At 42.8% G+C, this 20,384-nt stretch overlaps 1 protein-coding gene across 8 annotated transcripts in view; it reads left to right on the top strand.

Annotated features, from left to right (window-relative positions):
• Positions 1 to 20,384, top strand: part of LOC307253251 (ankyrin repeat and SAM domain-containing protein 1A) — a gene marked incomplete at its 3' end in the record, with an annotated part of 62,520 nt that overhangs the window by 8,538 nt on the left and 33,598 nt on the right. For 6 of the 8 annotated variants that reach the window (XM_080031206.1, XM_080031210.1, XM_080031208.1 and 3 more), the window contains exons 2-13: positions 2,676 to 2,756; positions 2,968 to 3,124; positions 4,361 to 4,423; positions 15,158 to 15,454; positions 16,146 to 16,221; positions 16,332 to 16,433; positions 16,539 to 16,625; positions 16,807 to 16,976; positions 17,231 to 17,281; positions 17,455 to 17,596; positions 18,808 to 18,845; positions 19,542 to 19,635. In XM_080031206.1, the coding sequence (XP_079887332.1) occupies positions 2,676 to 2,756; positions 2,968 to 3,124; positions 4,361 to 4,423; positions 15,158 to 15,454; positions 16,146 to 16,221; positions 16,332 to 16,433; positions 16,539 to 16,625; positions 16,807 to 16,976; positions 17,231 to 17,281; positions 17,455 to 17,596; positions 18,808 to 18,845; positions 19,542 to 19,635 (1,358 nt within the window). The remainder of the gene's footprint in view (positions 1 to 2,675; positions 2,757 to 2,967; positions 3,125 to 4,360; positions 4,424 to 15,157; positions 15,455 to 16,145; positions 16,222 to 16,331; positions 16,434 to 16,538; positions 16,626 to 16,806; positions 16,977 to 17,230; positions 17,282 to 17,454; positions 17,597 to 18,807; positions 18,846 to 19,541; positions 19,636 to 20,384) is intronic. The other 2 variants (XM_080031211.1, XM_080031209.1) reach the window with 1 other exon arrangement.

Raw genomic sequence — 20,384 nt, 5'->3', positions numbered from 1 at the left:
TCTGTTTTGCCCATTGCCCCTGCTATAGGCCTAAGCCCCCCCGTCCCCTCGGTTAGGTTGGTTGTGAGCTGTAGTAAGAGGATGAAGTGGATTGTCGAGAACCCACTCTGACTCATGCCCTTCAGCGCTGCACTGCCAAAACGCTCCGGGGACGTAACACTTGGACTGCACTTAAAGCTGTTACTACGGCCAGCTCTGCTCGTAGAGAGTTTAAATGCTGTGATGACACAGTGACATCTTCATTTCCTGCAGAGGCTTTTTGGACGGCCTTAAGTAACCCCCACGCTCTTGAATAAATCTGGAATATTAAGGAAATAGACACAAGAGTCAAATCATAATGTGCTTTGTGCGTGCGTTATTAAAAAAAAAATGACAAGACGTGTGCATTTCTAATCGGCATTTTTAGAACTCCTTTAATGACACACCAGAGTCATGACTGTGGAAGAGGACCAACGTGACAACGTTAAAGGGAAATCTTGCAATACGTCTCATGATGATACATCTGAATTGATACAATTTCTTTTCCAAGTTCAGATCGAAAAAATTTGGATATTTTGGATTTACATGTTACACCAGATAGGTTATAATAACATCTCTCTTGCGATGTTTTTAAAGGCCACACGACATATTATAATGTTCACTTTGCATGGCCTCGACATGACAATGAATCATTGTCAATTGGCATCACAAAGCCATATTGTTATTCATGTACCCAAACCCACTGAGTGCCTTAGTGCCGTTACTGCCCTATGTGTGCCTGAATTTGTTCAACTCTGCATTCGTAGTATGAGGCTGCTCTGTTCATGTTTATGTTAATTTTTTTTACGGGGTATTTTGCCGTAAGCCGTTGCATAACTCTTTATCTAGGACAGCGACTAGAGGCCTGTTTCTGTCTCACTTCTTCTGCCCTTTTGATGTGTTCAGCAGCTTCCATGCACAAGAAGACCTGGCTGGTTGCTTTACTCTTGCCTACACATTTGGTGGCTGGTTCTGGAGGGAAGGAGGTTGAGCATGTGTGTGATGATGATGATGCCTTAAAGAGCTGACATAATCTTACCTCTTACAGAAATGTATCAATTCCCAGCATTTCCCACACCACATTTTTTTTTCTCCCCACACGAGTATTTCCTCCCTTGTGCACCATTGCTTTTGATGTCCCATGTCTTCACGGCCTTCTGACTTGATGATGTGAGACCCCCGAAAGGCCTGCTTTGGGAAATAAATGGCTAACGCTATTATTATGACTGGTACATTGGTGCATCTCTGCGAGTCTGTGCTACAGTCAGGCCCCGCATTGTTCTCTTGGCTAATTGCAGGCTGCTCTGAGTGAGTGCTATTGTGGGCGATGTATTTTAGGGGTGCAAAACAGCCATTACTGCGACAAAAACAAGCAGTGTGTGTGTGTGTGTGTGTGTGCTTATGTGTGCGTGTGAAGGAGAGTAGCACAGTATAACTGAGGCTGATCCGAGGAGGCTGAGCATCCTGCTGCCACACTGATTCCGTCATGGATCAATTCATATTGTGTGTGTGTGTGTGTGTACTCTTGGAGCTATTTTTCACAGCGTAAAGATTTGCACATAGCCTCAGTTTTATTCCCATAAATTACTCTCTTGCATCGGAATTCTAGACAGTCGTAATAAATGAAGCTGTATCCTACTGTCTGTCCGATCAGCACTTTGAATTGCTTTTGAGACCCTTTTCTATAATATATCAAAAGTAAGTTAAGTTATCTTTTTTCGCTCCCATCCATGATTGATTCTCTGTGAGGACCCAATGCTTTTTGGTCCCATACTCTTTTCAGGCTCTGCTCTCTCTCTCTGATATTTGGTGCACTAGTTCTGGGATTTCCGCTCATGATGTCACATGATTTATTTAGGATGTGTTACGGCCTTTTTTAGAGAGCCTCACGTCCCCAGTCCTGGCACTCCCAACATCTCACCAGGCAGACAGACATCCTTCTTTTGGCTTCTTAAGTTACTCCATCCATCTCTCTCTCTCTTTTTTTTTTACCGCCCCCTCCTCATTCATCAATCTCTGTCCTCCTCACCACAGCGCTCTTTGTGAATTGAAGAGACACAAACCGATTCCGAGCTGACAGCTGAGTATAGCTTCAGTGAATGAGAGTGCTCGGTTAAAATTTGCTGGCCCACCTCACAGTGTACTCTCTTTGCTGGTGCTTTTTGGCTCCACGCATATGCTTTGTATGTTGTTTGCTTACACTGCTTAAATCAGGGCTTGGCCAAGATTAATCAGGCTGAGGTTGCATGAAGTTACTGTAAACGAGCCATAATGAGCTCTTGTTAGCTGCCAGTCATTGGTCATGATAGTGTTTTCTTTCCTTCCTTGTTTTATTAATTTGAAGCTGCTGCTGCTGCATCTGGCCTGCACGTCTACATTCCTGTCTTATCACATGATTCTTGAGAGACAGACAGACAGACAGACAGACAGACAGACAGACAGACAGAACGCACGCCCCCCGCCTGTGTTGCAGGGTTGGCCTGTCATTTGAACTGGCTTGCTGTGACAGACTGTGGCCCTGAGATAGCAATCAGAACGGAGTCGGTCACACCCTAAAGTTCGGGACTTTACAGAGGGATAGGCGGTTTGTTTGTTTGGTGTGCTTGTGTTGTGTTATGTGCCTATAACAACACTCCTTTTCTTTCTGCTCTCACCAGTATCTGGAGAGGCCCCAATGTGAATTGTGTGGACAGCACTGGATACTCCCCTCTCCACCACGCCGCCCTCAACGGACACAGGTATGCTATGCACTGCAGTGAAGTAATGATGAATAACTCTGGGTATTGGGGGACCAAAAAGCCTGCGTTGGCAATTGTCCCTCTGGGATAGATAAATCTATTGACTGGCTTTTTGTGAGGCCCTGTACTGTGTGTGTGTGTGTATTTATCAGTTTGGTTAACACTCTTGGCATTCTACTGACCTGCCCTGTCCCCTTTCCTGCGTGTTTAGTGAGGTGGTGGAGGCGCTGCTACGAAACGAGGCCTTGACCAACATCGCCGACAACAAGGGCTGCTACCCGCTCCACCTGGCTGCGTGGAAGGGAGACGAACACATTGTCAAACTGCTCATTCACCAAGGACCTTCACACCCCAAGCTCAACGAGCAGGTCTGCCGCTGCATTCACTGTTCTGTGTGTGTGTGTGTGTGTGTGTGTGTGTGTGTGTGTGTGTGTGTGTGTGTGTGTGTGTGTGTGTGTGTGTGTGTGTGTGTGTGTGTGTGTGTGTGTGTGTGTGTGTGTGTGTGTGTGTGTGTGTGTGTGTGTGTGTGTGTGTGTGTGTGTGTGTGTGTGTGTGTGTGTGTGTGTGTGTGTGTGTGTGTGTGTGTGTGTGTGTGTGTGCGCGCGTGTCTGTGTGTGCGCGCGCGCGTGTCTGTGTGTGTGTGTGCGCGCGCGCGTGTCTGTGTGTGTGTGTGCGCGCGCGCGTGTCTGTGTGTGTGTGTGCGCGCGTGTCTGTGTGTAGTTGTGCGTAGCTGTGAGTGTGTGCACGACTGTATTTTTGGTCCATCTGTTGTACTTTTAAGGCTCCGGTTTTCAAACACATTTACCATGTTCATAGCATCATTAGTTATTTCAGAGTATGTGTCTGCAGAATTGTTTGCAGTATCTTTTTTTCAGTCCCCATGTAACATAATGTTTTAGGAAGTAACCCCTGAACACTATGCTTTCCCGCACATTGCTTGACCTCGTAGCACTTTCATAATTACAATTCTAATGGTTAAGTCAGCAGCCAGAAAGTCCATGATGACTTTTCCACTCAGTAAGGAGGCCTTTTTTGTAGCAACTAAAAATGCCTATTGAAGATATTTCTAATTCTACTTCAGCATGGCATGCTCTGTACTGTATGTGAGCAAACTGAATGTCAGAAAGAGATTGTGACCAAAGTTCTATATATAACCCTCAGTGCATCATGAGTCTTGACTTCTGTACTGTGTCGACGCTGAGCTAGTGTGAGAAAGTGCTTGTTTGCCCCTAACCACTTTTTGTTTTCATATCTAGTTTTTGTTGCTTCCTGCACACAGACAACTTCCAGACCAGCTCCATCTCTGGCCTGGCCTGTTTTGGGATGAGGAGAAATGACCCATTATGAGCTCCGAATTTTTTTTTAGTCTGAGCCGATAAAATTGCTATCAAACAAGCTACTGGAATATATAGTGACTACTACTAGAGGATTTGTCTCATTTTGTGTCATTTCTCCCTGTCTGTTCATGACCTGTGATTGTTCATTAACGCAACCATAATCTGCTTTTTTTTTAATTTGGTTGTTTGTGATCATCAGTCATTTGTTCATTGCTTGTCTAAACCAAAACCATCAGCCTTTTTTTTTCTTTTCTTCCTCCCTCCCAGAGTTCTGTAGACCATAAAGAGTTCAAACGCTGTGGGCCCTTTGACCCCTATATTAATGCCAAGGTGTGTACACAGTGCTGCTGAAAAACAACATTCCTTTTGAAGTGCTTCTTTGCTGTGCTGCTGTGTTGTCTTGCTTGGAGTTTGGTTTGCTGCTGCTGCTGCTGCTGCTTCTTGCGGGGCCAATCTGCTGCAGAGATATGGGGAGGCTTTTCATTTCCCTCACTATGTATCGGCAGATCCCTATCCTCTGGCTTTTCCACTCATGTTTGCAAGTGATCGCTAACTTTATTAAGGAGTTATGTTTCTCCACCACAGAAGATAAGCTATTTTGCTTAGGCCAGCTTTTTTTTGGTCAGGGTCAGGAATAAACGAGGCAATATAGAAAAATTACCCAGAAACTTATTTAAATGCCCATGATTTGTGGGTCTGGTTGATAAAAAAAAATAAAAAAATGTCTTAAGGTGTTAAAAAAAATCTAGCAAATTTGATATGAAAACTTGATGAATAATGCTGCCTGGAGCAGTACAGTTGTTGGCACCACATAGGGGAAAGCATCGACTGAACTAATGTCACTATTTGTTAAAACTACAACAACAAAAAATAATCTGACCAAGGGGGCAAAAATGTCTTCGGAAAGTATGTTACATTTCTCAGTTCTGACGAAACCAGAATAAACCCCTTACTTACTAACGGTGGACGGACCAGGGCACTGATGGATCCAACTTTGACTCTTTAGGTCTCATTCATGTCATTTATCTGGAGCACATACTGCACATACATTATTCTATCGGGCCTCTTTTTTATATTTCCGTTTGAGCACCACCCTCAATGCATTAAGCCCCAATCACAGTCTGCCTGCACGAGGACCATGGATGCCTAGCAAAAACTCTGCAGAGCTGACAGAGCCTCCGATGATGTCGCTCCCTCGCAGTTGGAGCTGTGTGAACATTTGAGTCGTTTTCTATTGTTGCAATTTCAGCTGGCAGAGCTAAAAAAACCCACCCAAGGCCTGTGGATAAAGCTGCTGTGCACTATTTTTTGAACATTGTCACATTTCCCCTGGACTAATCTTCTTAGTGTTTGGATGGGAGCTTGGTTCCTTTAATACTGCTACAGTATATATTGCAGTGTGAATTCTCTTGCAGAGGCTATCTTAGTTTATTTTCCCATTTAGTTTCTTCCCCCCTTTTTGATGGTTTTAACTTTGAGTCATGCGGTCTGCTGATATTGTGAATGATGTTCCTGTGTTAACACTTCTGGCGTAGTTTGAGGGGGGCCACTACCTGGTCACAAGCCTGAATAATTGAAGCCTTGTTATGAATAAATCACAAACATGGAGGCAGTGTTGTGGTTGTGGTCAGGGTTGATGGCATCATGTGACTGAGTGGGCGGCATGATGCGTCTTGCTTCACACTCACAGCACCAGAGAGTCCATCTCATGAGGAAGAAGAGGAGGAGGAGGAGGATGGGAGGTTTTCACTGTACCAGTCTATTTGCATCAGCATCAAAGGCAGATTGCCTGGCCATGCTCTTCTGTGTGAGTGTGTGTGTGTGTGTGTGTGTGTGTGTGTGTGTAAATGGCTGGATTATTCCCCCCTCCCCTCCTCCTCTCTCTCCCCACCTCCTGGTTTGTGCTTTGGAGCTGAGGAGAGGAAGAGGTGGGACGTTGTCATAGTAACCGTGTCACTGGCGTATTGGTGGGTTACAGTGGGTGTGAGTGACCCAGTAGTGGAGAGATGGGGAGTGAGCGAGCCAGACATGAAAGATGTGTGATGAGGTTTTGAGGGAGGGGGGGGGGCGGGGGCGATTGGGCTTCAGTGGTCCCCTGTAGGCACACTGGAGGACTCAGACCTGGACCGGGACCAAACTCTCTCTCTGTCATTCTGGTCCAAGAAGCCAAGCCAGCCAGACCCATGTTTATTCATTCTACTGTATCTCTGTGCTCTCCAATACTGATGAACCCCTGGGTTGTTTTGGCCACTTTGATGTTTCCAATGCCTCAGTAGGCGAGAGCTAACCCCCTAGCCACAGGACCCTGACCTGGGCTGACCCACACCATCTGATTGTTGTGCTGATGACACAGGCTCAGTGCACATTATTTCCAAAATCTACTGAAAAACTAGTTCTCGACTAGAGCTAAAATGGTCACTTCGTCAACCAATGACTTGAAAAAGCAAATTTGAATATCAATTTGGAAGCAACTAATGACTTATTTTCATGATCCTTGAACCTTGATAATGTTCTTCTTTTTTGTTTGCTTGAAAATGATCTTTAACTATTAAACATCAAAATATTTAATTGAGTAGTCGTTACAACTGTAAATAATATTCATCATATTACCATAGCACTATCGTCAGTCCAAATATTCTCTGGTTCCAGCTCGACAGGGAATGTCCTGCATTTCTGTGTTTTCCCATCACTGTTAATTCAATATATTTGTGTGATAAACAAGACATTTTAAGACAATGAATATATTAATTGCATGAGCTAATCTCAACTGAGGGCAAAAGGTTTATCTCGAATAGGCAGGAAATTGGACGTTCAGCATATCACCTTTTATATAAAACGTAAATAAATAAATTGTGTAGTAACCGTGGTTTCAGCATGGACCATTTCAATGTATATACTCACTGACCCCTTTTTTCTCCATATTAATTACCATTACCTTCTGTGAATAAGTCTGTAATGAGTCATATCACGCTATACCTCATGGCCCGGGCTACATCTTCCTATATAGGTCACATGTCTAATACAATTTATGTTTAGATGAGTTCCTCTGACCCAGGCTCAGATATCCGGCTGCTGTGACATTAACATGAACTCCATCACATGCTGAACACATATTACCCCAGACTTATACAAACAGAATCAAGTTGATGCCTGAGAGATGTCAAATAAATGACATTACAGAAAAAAAATGCAAAATATCTTGGCGTTGAAGATACAGTATATGTTCACATTCAGGTTTGAAATGAATCCTATGTCTATCTGTTAGCCTCAGTGTGTGCACTGTACATTATCTCAGAGGGTCTGCTGACATATGTATTTCCTTGCTTTTTTTATATATATATATTGTAGCTATGGACTTACTTCTGTCTGACATAAAGAAATTATTATTATAGGAAAAGTTTCTTGACGGCAGCCGCAGAAGTAGTTTTTCTTCTAGGACTCGGCCACCTCATTATCAGTGGTGCAGAGTTTCCCCTCCTTCCTCCAGGCAAAACGCTCGCAGTCTGCCAGCGCGCTCACTCTGTCTGTCACTTCAGTGTCCAGCAGCACTTCCTTTAACTAGCTATCATCCCTTCCCACCCCTCCCATCCCATCCCATCCCAATACCTTCTGCTCTCTGCTGGTCCTCAAGGACTTGCTCTTGTCTCTGTCATGCCAAGAAACAGTTGGAGCACACTTGAGTCCCTGAGGGTGCGTGTTGTTATTTAACACAAGGATCGGAGTTTTTCCATTGTCATGCATTCACATTTGCACATTTTTAGGGGGTGTGCTGCGTTGTTTTGTCTGTGGCAGTTGTTACGGCCATTTGTTTCCAGAGGGGGGAGAGTTTCATTGCAGAGATGTTATCTAAGATGCTGAAGGCTTTTTAGTCTAGTTCTGTTTGGAAAGTGTGTCCTATTTAATCAAGTTGAATTTGTCTGTGCGTGTGTGGGGAGTGGGGGTGGGACTAATATTTTCAGTAAAAGTCCAGAGAATTACAATCTTTGACAGGAAGCCAGTTAGACATCTCATTATAGGACTGAGATGCTTGTTTACTCTGGAGGGGCGACAGTGTCCAAAAAAAATTGAGTCAGCCTTCCTATTTACTGGAAATAATTCATATGAGTGTTTACATGCCTTTACGGTTGCAGCTTACTATTATTTTCATTATTTATTTTATGCTCAGTAAAATATCCCCAAAAATTTTTCCCCAATGCAATTTACTAGAGCACTGATTGCTTGTTTTGTCCCAACAACAGCCATCACCACAAAGATATTCATTTTAGAATAAAAAAAACAGCTAAATTTAACATTGGGAAGCTGGAATCGACAAATATTCTGAAACAAATAACGTGAATTTTGAATTGTTATTAATTTTGTCGAATTAAAGTTGACTCATTGATGAATACTAAAAGATACATTAAAATTGGTATTTGCTCAATTTCGTATTGGTGTTATATGAACAATTATTTAGCTATTAGTTATGTAGTTGTGAGCTGATGCTATGGCACTCATTGGAGCAGTATTGAATGTTGGGAGATACTGTACTTTAATAAACACTTAAAATAATTCCTTATATTTCCTTGTTGCTTTATTATACAGTGTGTTATAACCCATTTATTAGATGTTGATATAGTGCTTATGGATGGAAAATAGGCCAGTGTTGTTGGCATAAATATTAAAGAAATTCAGGGTTGTGCAATTGATAGTTGAACTATTTAAAAAAAAAATCAACAACACTATTAAAAATTGTGATGAGTAAAGACAACCTCCCGTGCGCATGTGTGACTGAGATCCATGATTTGTGTGAATGTGTCGAAAACGGTTGGTTACAGTGGACACACACAGTAGGCATTCTGCGAGCATGGGCAGCCCTTTGGCACACTGGCTTCAACAGCTGCTCTGCCCAACCCTCCTCCACCACTCACAACTCACCACCACACCACCACTACTACTACCACTACCAGGGGCCAGGGTGACGTAACCGTTTGCCTCGCTCTGTTGCCAGCCAACACGTGTCACGTGACAGAGGTCGCTAGTCAAACTGTGTTACCGTCTTCCAGCCCCCACGTTGTGAGAATCATAACATCCTCTGTTCTCACTGTGACTGTGTGTGCCTCTCTCTCTATCACAATATTGCGCGACACGAAAACACAATAGTGTGTGTAATCTCCAGATGTTCCCTGGTCAGGACTGTGTGTTCATCAGTGAGTAGCGGACAGACACCATTTGGGATCTTAATCTCTTCTTGATTGACACGCACAAGGTCTAAATCAGGATGGGGTTTTTTACGCTATCTGTAGTAGCACAGTGAAGATGGGATTTTTCATAAAAATGTGTACTGTCCAGGAAGTCTTGGTCTGCCTGTGCCATAATGAATTGTAATCTCATTTATCTGCAAAGCTGCAAATCACTGTTCCATTTTGTGTAATAGCCTTCCCTCAGAGTTCTGTCTTGTTAGCACATGATTGTTGTTGGACTGATCACGTGGGCTGCTGTGGTGGTACAGTGGCGATAAGGCTGATCCTGTTCTTTCATAGAGTGAGATTTCATGCTGGAACTCACCGATTACTTCTCATACAAGAATGTAAAAGTGTCTCACTGCGTATGATTGTTTTTTCATGGTGTTCGATGAGTAAATCGTCCCTAATGTTTCTGAAATCTGAGTACTGCAAGCGCTACACAGTCTGACTATTGGCTCTGACTTGGTAGATAATGCAAATTAGCATGAATTTAAAAAGTAAAATCAAAAGACAGTCAAAACACGGGTGGTGGTAGTGGTTTTGGGGGTTTGTTTGCGAGACCCTGTTTAGGCAATACAGTAGAAGGTCCTATGGTGATGAATAACATATAGCATAGCAAGACAAGGCTCAATGTCCCACTGCTGCTTGTTTCTTATCAGTAAGTCAGAGAACTGGTCAGCCGTGTTTAATGCGATCAGATGCTGGCTGACACATAGCTATAGAGCATTGACACTTGATCTTTACATTTTTGATTGATTAAACTTTATTTCAGACATATCAAAAAAAAAAAGAAAAACTAAAAGCATGAAAACACAACACAAAGAATATGTTCAAATGATTTCACAAATAAAAATAAACAAAATAAACAAAAAATAAACATAACATTGAATTGATATGCCTGAAAAGGAGTAGGAAGAAGTATAAACTTATTTAATCCTACCCCTTTTCCACAGCTCAATAACTTTATAATAATTTTTTATATATATATATATTTTTTTATATTTATACAATCCATATATCCATATATACTCGACGCCATTGCAAATGAGGGACACCCCTGAATTGGTCTCCCGAGGATAAACAAAAGTCAAACGAAAAATGAAATGAAATATCCACTACATACATCCATACAAAAATACATCCACCGTATGCATCAACACAATTCATACGTCCATATCTCCATATTTGTACAACTCACATATCCATATCCACACATACATATACTTTCCGTCTTAAATCTCTCCCTCATCCCTGTACCTGTTAAAAATCATTGCTTTGAATTTTTTTTTGAACTGAATCATGTTTGTACATTGCTTTAACTCCGTGCTCATACCATTCCACAGTTTCACACCACCAATTGAAATGCAATGACATTTTAAAGTCATGCGTGCAGCCAGTGTCTTAAAGTTTAACTGTTCCCTCAAATTATAACCACCCTCTCTGTCAAAAAAAAGTTTTTGAATGTTACCTGGTAGCAGTTTGTTTCTAGCTTTGAACATGATTTGTGCAACTTGATATTCAACCAGGTCATTGAACTTTATGATACGGGAATGTAAAAAGAGGAGGTTGGTGTGATCATAATATCCAGCTTTATTGATTATTCTTATGGCTCGTTTTTGAAGTGTGACTAGTGGTAGCAGTGAGCTTTTGTAAGTGGTCCCCCAGACCTCCACACAGTAAATTAAATAAGGTAAGATCATTGAGCAGTAAAGAATATGCAATGATTTGTGATCCAATATATGCTTTGCTTTACCCAGGACTGAGATGCTTCGTGACAGTTTAGATTTAACATGATTTATGTGAGGTTTCCAGCATAGCTTGTGGTCTATTGTCACACCCAAGAATTTATTTACATACACTCTTTCAATATTAACACCATCTATCTTGACATTTATATCACTATTTAAATTACAATTTCCAAACAACATGATTTTTGTTTTGCTTAAATTCAATGATAATTTATTATTGTCAAACCACCTTTTTAATTTGCTCATTTCAGAAGTAATTGACTCCAGAAGCTGCTGCAAGTCCTCTCCCGTACAAAAAATATTTGTGTCATCTGCAAATAACACAAATTGTAAAATATTTGATGTTTTACATATGTCATTTATGTAGAGAATAAAAAGAATTGGCCCTAACACTGACCCCTGGGGGACCCCACAAGCAATGTCCAAACAAGCTGACACGTATTCACCCATCTTCACAAACTGTTGCCTGTTCTGTAGATAGCTCCTCAGCCAGTTTAATACAACCCCCCTGATACCATACCGTTCTAATTTATTAATTAATATATCATGATTTATGGTATCAAATGCTTTTTTGAGATCAATAAAAACACCAGCTGCATATTTCTTTTGGTCCAGGGAATTTGTAATCTTTTCAATTAGCTCAATGACTGCTAATGAAGTGGATCGGTTGGGTCTGAATCCGTATTGGCTGTCAGTTAGTAAATTGTGTTTATTGATGAATTTATTAAGTCTAGCAGCAAATACTTTTTCTAAGATTTTTGAGAATTGAGGAAGCAGTGATCATAAGCGCTAAGTTAAAGGTACAAGTCCAATAGGTGTCTCTTTTTGCACTCCTGTTTCATGTTTGAATTATTTAAACATTTACAAAATTGCCATCGGTCAGTTGCTTTAGATGCGTTGTACAAATCAATATATGCTAGAGCTACTCTGATTACTATTGAAGAAGCAAACTTCGCTTATTTGCAGGAGTGAGTCATGCTGATGTAATCTCAGTGTTTATTTTTGGCGGCTGAAGTCATCTCAATACTCAGTGTAAATCTCTCTAAAACGCCGTGTCAAACGCACAGTCATGCGTCACAAATGAAAGAGGGCATTTCTCTGTAAGCGTGCCGTGCATACAAGTGTGTTTTTGTTTTCAGACTAAACCACAGAAAGGAGGAAAAGAGTGAACCAATCCCAAATCCATCTAATGAAACCACCCAGGCAGTTAAAACGCTTACATATCTGTAGAGAGGCTGTCTTTAAACCCTTTTGTTTTCATTGCCTCAGCCTCCATGACCCCTCCTTTGATAGGCAGGTGTCGTTTTTGTTTTCTCTTAACTCCGCCTTCTGTCTCTCTCTCTCTCTCTCTCTCTCTCTCTCTCTCTCTCTCTCTCTCTCTCTCTCTCTCTCTCTCTCTCTCTCTCTCTCTCTCTCTCTCTCTCTCTCTCTCTCTCTCTCTCTCTCTCTCTCTCTCTCTCTCTCTCTCTCTCTCTCTCTCTCTCTCTCTCTCTCTCTCTCTCTCTCTCTCTCTCTCTCTCTCTCTCTCTCTCTCTCAACTCAAGCTGTGACCTGCTTTGCCACTCAAGTACAATACTGTCTTTCTCCTAACAATGAAAGAGATACCTGCTGGTCGCATATGGCTCCAGGTCTTTGTGATCTCACTTGAAAAGGGCGACTGACACCTGTCTAAGACTCAAACTGCACTGTCGACCCCTCCCCCCCCCCCCCCCACACACACACTGCCCTATGCCCTGTCTTCAGTGGCACAGCTGGCACGTTCCGCTGGGAGTCCCCCCAAACTGGCATCCTACATGTCCATGTGCTGCCTTCTCATGCCAGCTGCCAGCCTCTTTTGTAGGTGGTTCTGCTTGTCTGGAATGACTGACTCTCGGACCATGTGCGCTTCCATAATAGCAGGCATTATCTGACACACACACACCCATATATGCACAATATGTGAATAGAGCCTAAAGAGCTGTAGGGTTAAACAGGTTGCAATTCTGTCACACCTTGCAGGATTGAGAGCGGTCATTGGAATGTTCTTTCCCTCTCTATGCCTCTCTTGTTATTTCCTGCCACCGATAGGATGGTGTTTTTAATGCTTTTTTTCTGATCTACTGTTCCTCTATTTTTAACAACGTCCCAGCAGTGAAGTTATGGCTATCTTTGGTCATTTGTGTGTTAGTTGTTTGAATTGGTCAAAAAGAGAAAGTATTCCCATCATTCTCAGTGTATTGCATGGTTTGCCCCCTGCTGGCCGTTCACAATAGAGCTCATCCACAGTGCTGTAGTCCCCCAGCTCTATTAAACATTGATCTTTTGTGCTGCCTGTGTGAGTCATTAGATCCTATAAGCACCACTTACTGAGTTAACGTTTTAATTACTGCTTTTAATTTGGGCTCGTCCGTGTTTGTTGATCTACAAGTTAAATGAAAACACAAGGCCAAATTTAAGTCTGCAGAGATTAGATGAGTTTTACCACTCACAGACTTAATGACCCTAATGGTTGTTGGTAGGATTTTTTTATTCTTATGCTCACAGCATTTTTTTCCTATTTTCTCTCAACTCCAGTGAGTCAGTGATGTTGTTGTATGTAATACAACACATATTGAGTAAGCTTTACTGTCAGGTATAGTAACCCAGGCCACCAAGTATTACATTAGCATACCTGTTGTAGTTGTGTAATGTTGTGCTAAAACAATTAGTTAATTCATTGGTTTGATGACCAACAGAAAAATAAATCGGCAGCTATTAACAGCTTTGACTTGTCAAGTCATTTTTTCAAGAAGAAATCCTTAATGTTCTCTGGTTTTAGCTTCTCCACAATGAGTATTTTCAGCTTTTATTTGTTTTATAATACAGACTGAATATATTTGGGTTTTAGACCATTGTCAGAAGAAAAGAAAGATATCTAAAGATGTCAGAAAGCGCCGATGGGAATTTTCTGTGGGTATTTTTCACCATTCTAATGGTAAACTAGAAAATAGTCTTCGTATTGATAGTGTCCTATAGTGTTATCATAAATGTCACACGAGACAGAGAAGTATGAAAATACAGTTTGGGGTTTCCTCACTATCATAGAGTTCCTCTGTCTCAGTTAGCCTATAGAAACACAACAATGAAGTTCATGGGAAAAAAGCAGCACACATGTCACCTTTATTATCTAGGTATATAAACTCCTATGATTGTGGCCTTTCTGTGTGCTCTGATGTGTGAGCAGAAATAATGGTGATACATAGATAGATGTGAGTCATGTGACAGACCATCTGTGCAGGACTGAAGGGACAATTTTAACTTGTTAAAAAAAAACAATGGCAGTGACATCCTAACCTATCGTCCAAGTGACCCAAGTCTCTGCTAGTAATTCCCCACTTGTCTCAATGCCTCTCCCCTGTCTACCAACACCTGTCCTCATTAGTGTGTCTCCCAGTCCTCCAGCCAGGCCAGCCTCCTCCCCACTCACTATATGCTTCATCAGGGTGCTCTTTCACAACCTGTTAATGGGATTCTTTCTTATAATCTGTTAATGTGGTGGGCTCTGATTGGTTTTCAACATCCCTATGACTCCACGGAGTCATCTATTCTTACTCATTAACAAGCATTATTCAGCCCATGTCTTCTCCCTTTTGATCTCCTTGATTAAAGGTATAGTCAGCGATTCTGGAGACCACTTGTTTTTTAAAAAAATCACTTTTTTTTTTAAATTACTGAATGTCTCCTCACGATCAACTAGCTGTCTGTACTGTGTGTGCGCTGATAACAAAAAACAAAAAAAATCTGGTGTTAATACACAGTCTAGGCTCTGTAAACGGGCATGTAAACAACAGATATGTAAACAAAGGGGGCCCACCTTTGCTAGAAACATACCAGTTTACAGAGGACAGGCTGTGTATTAACATTAACACTGGCATTTTTCTTTGTACACACAGTTATATATGTACAGGCAGCGTATAGTGAGGAGATATCTACTGATTTGAACCACAATCATTCTCCAGAATGGCCGATTCCAAATTTTTTAAGTATTTTTGTCACTTTGTTCCCTATGTGTGTCTTTGCCTTTTTCCTGTGCTGCTTCTCACCCTTTCATCCCCCCCTCCCCCCTCCAACAACAGAACAATGACAACGAGACGCCGCTGCACTGTGCGGCGCAGTACGGCCACACGCGAGTGGTGCGTCTGCTGCTGGAGGAGCTGACCGACCCCACCATGAGGAACAACAAGTTTGAGACGCCCCTGGACCTGGCCGCGCTGTACGGCAGACTGGAGGTGGTCAAGCTCCTGCTCAGCGCACACCCAAACCTACTCAGCTGTAACACCAAGAAACACACACCGCTGCATCTGGCCTCTCGCAACGGCCACTTGTCTGTAGTGGAAGTTCTGTTGGACGCCGGCATGGACATCAACTATGAGGTGTGTGTGTGTGTGTGTGTGTGTGTGTGTGTGTGTGTGTGTGTGTGTGAACTTGAAAATGTCACTTGTGAAAATGTTTATAAATGTGCCGTCAAATGATGTTAGGCAACTTAATCTGTTCTCGCAGCACTTCCTCTCTGGCCGCTTCCTGCTAAAGCTATGCGATTTAAATGTAAAACTCTTAAGCTCTCAGTTTGTAAACTAGAACTGCTGCAATATCAAAGCCGGGCCCGACCTTGCTCCCCCTGGTGGGCCCCGTGGCTGTGTGACTCTCTCAACCCAAACTGTGCTACCCATCTGTTTTGGAGAGATTTTTCCTCCTTTTAATCTGTCCTCCTTTTTTCCTCTGAATGGAGAGTGGGGTGGGGGGGGGGGGGGAGAGAGTCTGTGCGGTGCCCTTCAGGCCTAGCATCCTGCAGGTTTCAATTACCAGCTGGAAAAGGATCTGCTTTGATTTCCTCAACCACATAATTCTCAGTAGGGGAAGTGGACCGGGTGGTGGGCATACACCCGTATAGTCGCCATACACTGTTTATCTTCCAAAATAAGGAAAGGAATAAACACAAGCTTTAATTTTTCAGACTAATGCAATTTGGGTCACACATGGGTGGTTGTCCTCTCCTTGTCTTAACTCTCTCTTTGCCTCTGGCTCTTCATGCTTTGTGATTTTTTTTTTTTTCTTTTTTTTCAGACTGAGAAAGGCAGCGCCCTCCACGAAGCAGCTTTGTACGGGAAGACGGACGTGGTACAGAGACTACTCGGTGCAGGTCAGAACTCAACGTTTGAACCACGTGCTGTTCTTAATCGATTAAAAAGCTTCTATGTAATAAACAAATGACACTTTTTTTTTGGCTGTTTGACTGCCGCCCTTCGTCAGATGTCTGTGTCAACATTGTGGACCAGAAGGGCCTGACAGCGCTGGACACTGTCAAAGACATGCCCTCACAGAAGAGCAGAGAGATAGCGGCTCTCATCATAGGTGAGCAGATCTGAATGGGAAAAACGGAGAACTGCGGTGGGAAGTGTCCTCTTGATTTTACATTTTACCACATGTGATACAATCTCCCTGTTTGTTTGGTTGCAGGTCACATGGCGGGTAAACCCCCTGACATTGACCTCCCCCCGCCACCAATCCCTCCGCCTCAGGAGAGTCCCAGCCCACGGAGAAAGGGTAACAAGTCGTACCAGATGTTTGAAAAAGTCTAAACAGGAAACACAAAAAGAGCGCGAAACAAAGAGATAGGGGATTTATATTTCATTTGCGCAGAGTTTAACCATCATAACCATTCAATATTTTGTTCATGAAGAGTTTTTTTTTTTTAAATGTTTATACATTTGGACCTGTGTTTCAGGTGATATGGAGAGGGTGAGTGAGTTGATCTCTGGGCTGGCTCCGGGGCCCGAGGAGGAGAGCCCGTACGAGGCTCTGTTTGAAGCCACGTCCTGCCACTCTCTGGACAGCCTCACCAGCGGCAAGTCCTCCGACAGGGACTCTGGAAGGCCCGATAGTGAAGCCGGAAAGGTCAGCAGTCGTTTAACTTTAAACCTCACACACACAGGGAAACTCACCACTGAGGAAAATGCAGAACTCCCACTAGAGGGTGATAGTGATCCTTTATCCACATGACTGGGCCTCATACGCCTCTAGCATTACAACCTTGTGCTACAGAGTGGGTAATGCAATGCATTTCTTAATTTAGGTCTCGCAATAAAATAATGATAGATTGATTAGCCACTGTGTATTAATAACATCTTATCTAACCTGATGATTCACAGAAGGATCGCCTGGTCCACTCCTCACATCCCGGCGCTGGTCCTGAAGAAGAGGTGAAATCAATTGATGAAGTTTTATATTGTGCTGAAAAACTTTCTAGTTTTTCCATTTCACCCGCCTAAAGGATTCTTAAGAATAACATGCAATAGGTGAATGCTTCATAGCTAGTTATTCCAGGTGGTCTGTGCATTGCATTCTATTCTATTTCATCTTGTTTTTGGAGCAGGCCCTATACACTAACAGCAGTATAGATGAGAGGGGAGAGCCGTTGGAGGAAGAGGAGGAGGAGGAAGATCACACGTACGAGTTGTTGCTGACTGCACAGACCAAAGGCCAACCACCCAGCCAGGAGTCTCACTCCAGTAAAGGTAATACGCTACTTTAACCTCCTAACCCTAACCCTGTTAAGTAGACAACTATGCCGTGTACACAACTGCTCTATTTTTATTTTATTGATAGTGTAAAGACAGAGTTGAAATGGGGCAGAGAGGGGAGTGACATACAGAGAACGACCACGGGCTGGAATCAAACCTGTGTCCACTGCTGGCCGCAACTGCTCTGTTTAAGTGAATACTGGTGTGACATATCTTTCGAAATCTGAGATCGATGCAAACCATTTAAAGATTCCATCCGCAAAACTAGGTACAATCAAGGCCTCTAACTTCAGGTTATAGCTCCACACCCTCTTTAACATAGCCCCCCAAGCTCATTTGACAGGAATGATAAGAAGTTGAGTATAAGCCATATGGAGACATTCATTCTGTGAAAAATGTTGATGTTTTCACAATGGCATATTTAATGTTTTTGAGAGATGTTACAGGGTAAACTACACCCCCTAACTTTAGCATGTTGCTATAATCCTGCCTGTAATTATATGCAGAGTTGTTGAAGTGCCGGGGTAGTTTTCCAAACTAATTCTTAAAACTTCACCGATGCGGTCTGAACACAACAGAACCTGAACACACATACACACACACGCACAAACGCAGGGTCAACCTCTGACCATGACTGTGTGCCCGTATGAGCAGACCCTCCGTAGTTGTGCCTGCTGAATGGCACCGCATGTAATTGGATTAAACTGGATTAAATTGGGAGGCCATTTGGATCGCTAGCCGTTGATGTAGATGTTTTTAAAACCATCCCCTCAGTCCTTCCAGCTTATTCAGCTTCACCAGCATCATTAGAAAAACGTCACTTGAGTTGAGTGGTTGGGGTTTAAGCGCTGATGTCATTGTGCCTCCCTCCAATGTGGATAATCGATGGTGTGAAAGAATATGAAGGATTCTTTTCTGTTTGGCTTCCCCTGCTCTCGAGTAAGACATAAAACATTTAAACAATTCGATTTCCATCCGCTTCCAAACTGCTTCATCATGGCCTTATACCCGGCGCAGTTTAAATGGCAGGGAGATGAATGTAAAAGTCTGACTCGAAAGGCCGATTTGTCGCCATGCATAATACATGCTTTTATTATACATCACTTCCACTTTCTCTTAGCATAATGTCTGTCAGTGTGAACTGGCAATACATTGTCTGTACTTGTCTAATCATTTGTCATCTGCCATTTGTCATCTCTCCTTAGATGAGAACACCACTACACAGTCTTCTGTCCTACCTCAGGTAAATATAACGTTCTTTACCCTTACATCGAGGCAATAAAGGTTTCGTAACATCTATGCAAGGGAAATTTCACAAAAACCCCTTGGATAGGGTTGTGACATTCAAAGAAACGCTGCCCTTTGCTTAGCATATCTGGAGCATGAGCATATGACCATAGCAGGTGATATAATGAAGATGAAGGTCCCTTCACACAGGCAGAGATTGAGTCATACCACGTCTGTCAGCACAAGGCAAAAAGATGTCCTTAACTGGCCTCCTGTGACTGCCTGCTTTATTTATTGTCCCATCATGTCTTAAATTTTATTACGCCTTTTCACTTTATCATTCACTTAGCAACGTTTATTATGGCCGCCACCTACCAACAACCCCACCTGCTGCCATCAATATCGGCTGGCATCTTTCATTTCAAGCTCCCATCAGATTAGCTGGGCTCCTCAGCTGCCTCATCATAATAAACCAGCAGCACAGAGTTCTCTCTGCTCCAATCTACAGCCTCATGTGAGCTGAGGCACAGCACGGCCGATGTGGGCAAAACCCGTCTTAGTGTTGTATTTAGCTTGTGTTATGTATTGTTTAAGTGCAGATGTAAATATCAATATCTAGCAACGCAGAAGGTGTTTTGGTGGCGAGTGATTTGATTGACAGGTACTAAGTGGAGTCTTTTTCTCTCTTTTTTTTCCCCCTGTCCCTCTTCAGCGTAAACCCACTGCCCTGAACGACCTCAGAGCCCCGGGCAAGGCGAAAGACACCCTGCACCCTCCTGGGCGGGCTGTCCCACGGGCGCCGGGAGGTGAGTGTGACCACTGCCCTTTTACATTTCTAGTAACCTAATAAAAAACAACAACTGCTGTGTTGTTAGCAATGTTGTGAGGTGAGGAAAAAAATGGATTGGACACCTCACTCTTGAAACGTACACGAGCGTAGTATGTCAACAAAGTGGGTGGAATGCATTGAGTTTGCAGGGTGAGATGGGCCGGCTTGGATTAGCGCTGCCAGGGAATGCATGACTGGCATTCCCGAGGCAGCAGAGCGGCTTTGGCTTGTAGGCTAGTCGGCTGATTGACGTTCCCTGGCAAGCGGGGCAGAGGCTCATTTCAATGCCAATATGAAACAGAATTCTTGATCAGATTGTGAAATTCTCATCTCGGATTCCACGTCCAGCTCGTAGTTGGATAAATTACGTCATCCAGTTGAGAATGAAGGAGAGGTAAGGAACGCGATACACACGCAGAGATATTTTATTGAATTAAATACTTTTGGAATGTGATTTGCAAAAGGAGCTGCAGACAGAAGAACAGTTGGCAGGATGATTTGACGCTGCTGTTTTACAAGAGGGTATGGCTGTTTTTTCCTAGTGTTGGGTGCTTGTTCAAGTATCTCCTTACTGGGGTTGTGTTTTGTGGTACTATTTGAATAGTTCAAACTAAGAGGACACGTTTTTACCATAGATATTTCCACATGTAGTGTTGTTACAGTGTCATGGCACCCTTTTTGTGCTATTACCCTCTTCATGGAATTAAACCTTCTACCTAATGTGAT

The sequence above is a fragment of the Ammodytes marinus genome (genome assembly GCF_949987685.1).
Source record: "Ammodytes marinus genome assembly, chromosome: 7".
Taxonomy (NCBI): domain Eukaryota; kingdom Metazoa; phylum Chordata; class Actinopteri; order Uranoscopiformes; family Ammodytidae; genus Ammodytes; species Ammodytes marinus.
This window is presented reverse-complemented; position numbering and strand designations above follow the sequence as displayed.